Source organism: Myotis lucifugus, unplaced genomic scaffold (genome assembly GCF_000147115.1).
Source record: "Myotis lucifugus unplaced genomic scaffold, Myoluc2.0 scaffold_109, whole genome shotgun sequence".
Classification (NCBI taxonomy): domain Eukaryota; kingdom Metazoa; phylum Chordata; class Mammalia; order Chiroptera; family Vespertilionidae; genus Myotis; species Myotis lucifugus.
Window position 1 is genome coordinate 1,203,466 of NW_005871157.1, and position 2,638 is coordinate 1,206,103.

Below are 2,638 nucleotides of genomic sequence, written 5' to 3' on the forward strand. Positions count from 1 at the left end.
ACCAACTGCCTTACGGGACTTCTACCGGTTCCGCCCAAACCCCCCCACTAAGGGCCGAGAAAGGGTCTCAAGGCCCTGGCCCCCACAGGCAAAGACCAAGTTCCCTGAGAGCCTGTCCTCATTTTCCCGGGGGACATTTATTTTCAAGAAAACACACACAAGCCATGAGAATAAACTGCAGCCCTGGCCCGCGTGGCTCAGCTGCTTGGCTCGCGGTCCCTTCCGCGGAAAGGCGGGGTCACAGAGGCGGCAGGTGCCATCCCCGCGGGGCACACGCCCCAGGTCTCCGGGTCCGTCCCCAGTGGGGCGCGTATGGGAGGCGACGGGTAGATGTTTCTTTCTCTCCCTTCCTCTCTAAAATCAATTAAAAAAATAATACAGGGTGTTCCCCCCCCCCCCAAATGTACACACACTTTAAGAGCTGATAGCTCAATTTTGAAAATGTACTTTAATAAACACTGCCTTTGTAATTATTCCAAATGTGCATACATTTTTTTGGGTTATACTGTAAATATATCCTCGGGCGAGGGTGACAAACAAGAATTAAATCCAAATTTTCTCGTTTTTAAGACAACATAAACTTCAAAGAAAAGTCGAGCCATACGCTAGGAATTCACTCTTCTCTGTCGGTAGGTGTTTCTATCCAAAGGAAGTTTGGGAAATTCGGTCCCAATTTTCGCCAAATGGTGAGTTCCTGGAGCTGTGAAAAGGGGCTGCTGTTACGGAAGAACTCTCGGCCACTCCCAGCCCGCGGCGCCGGTTACCTGAGACCCGAGAAAAGGACGCTACCGTTGGCCTCCGGCCGGAGCCAACGAGAGGGCCGGCTGTTCCTCAGCGCGCGGCCCCGAGGCCGATGGCAGAGCGCCCCCAGCGGCCAGGAGGAGAGAGGGCTGCCCTGGAAAATGAGGAAGCGCAACTCCCAGCAAGCCGTTCCCAGGAATCACCCTAGAGGTCCCCCGAGCGAGCATTTGTCTTTCTGTCTTTATGGTTTCTCCGTGCCATCCGTAGGGTGGGGATTTCTATGTTAGAGTTCTGTGAGAAACCTGTCGCAGGTCAGCTTGTCAAATGAGTAAAATGGCGTTGCCCCTTTAATTGCGGTCGCTAGAGCCAGAGTGGCATTGCCCTTTTAAGGACGGTTGCGTCACAGTTCCGGGGGCGGGTCCGTTTCCAGCTAGACCCGGCTGGGCGCTGAGGTGATTCATTCGGGGGCTGGAGCCGGGAGCGCCGACGTCGTCTCCTGCGCCCGGCGCAGCCTCGCTCCTCATTGGCCGCCCTCGGGGACGCCCTCGCCCGCGCACCACCCTTGGGTACCCTCCCCAGTCCGCTGTGGAAACACTGCCCTCTTCCTTCTTGACCCCTGGCCCTTTCTTTCTTCCCTCTCCCTCCCGCTTCCGCCGTCGCTTCAGGAGCTCCTGCTCGCGGAGGAGCTTCCGGCTCGGCGATGGGGTCTCGCGCTTCCACGTTACTGCGGGACGAAGAGCTGGAAGAGATTAAGAAGGAGACTGGCTGTGAGTTGGGGCAGGGGGGTGGGAACGCGGCCGGGCGCCTCCGGCTGGCTTCGGGACGACCGAGGGCAGATGTCGCCGAAGTCTGGGGCTGGGGTGCCCGGAGGTTGCGGGGATCCCGGGCAGCCTCCAGCACTGAGCTTCGGGCTCGGGAGCTGGAGAACCTGCTCGTCCAGCCACGGCTCCCCGGTCGGCGTTCTGGCTCTTGGGGGACGGTTCTTCGCCTCCAAGGCGGGAGTCGCGATTACCCGGGGAACACAGACACCGCTCGTTTCCCCGCTCCCTGCTAAGGAGAGCCCCCGAACTCCCCCGTCTTTCCTCTCACCAGCCTCCCATTCAGGAACTCGGGGTAGACCCTGTAGAAAATACAATCCCTTACCGTGACGTCCCTGGGCAAGGGCTTAGAACCACTCACATCTTAGGGAAATCACAAATGCTTGCCACAGCTGGAAAAAGAAACGCAGAAAGCCAGCTTCTATAGTAAGACTTTGAAATACGTGAACGGGTGACAGGAGGTCTTGAAATAATCAGGGGTCTGAGGGTGTAAGACCTGTGCTGAACTTGCGGAGGAAAAGGATGGATACTGGGACCACCCGTTTTTACTTACACGGAGGATGCTCGCTGTCCCCGGGCTCAGATATGTTGATTTCTGCTGTGCCGGTGTACTTTATGCAGTCGCTATGGAAATTGGATGTGCCCCAAAAATCTCAGTGTGAATTTGTATTAAGAACTGATTTTTTTTTTTATATTAAGTCCAGTCTCTTCGTCATTAACCTGAACAAAGGGCAGCGGGCCTTTGGGGATTCAGAAGCTCTGTAAAACACCATCACATACGTTTGTGTAGTCCTTCATGATACGTGTATAATATTGTCTCTTCTCAGTAATACATTATGACTTGTATTTTACACGAGTTATATAAGCATCGGAGTGTTGTCTCTTCATGCTCCCTTGTTTTTGATAATGAGGTGGCCAGTAAGTAATTCAGTGGCCTGTATGCAGGTAATATTGGAGCAATGCTGGGGGAAACTACAGAATTACTCAGGCAATGGTGACCTGAGATAAATTAAATGCCGTCCACTGCTTTCTGACAAATAACCTTCAAGTTGGAAGGAATGTTACATAGTCCCAGCCCT

The 2,638-nt window shown here is 54.3% G+C and overlaps 1 protein-coding gene across 1 annotated transcript in view; it reads left to right on the forward strand.

The window, feature by feature from the left end:
- Positions 1 to 1,302: 1,302 nt before the first annotated feature.
- CHP1 (calcineurin like EF-hand protein 1) overlaps positions 1,303 to 2,638 on the forward strand; it is a 48,592-nt gene continuing 47,256 nt past the window's right edge. The window contains exon 1 of the mRNA XM_006093037.3: positions 1,303 to 1,508. Within this exon, the coding sequence (XP_006093099.1) occupies positions 1,442 to 1,508 (67 nt within the window). The 5' untranslated portion in view covers positions 1,303 to 1,441. The remainder of the gene's footprint in view (positions 1,509 to 2,638) is intronic.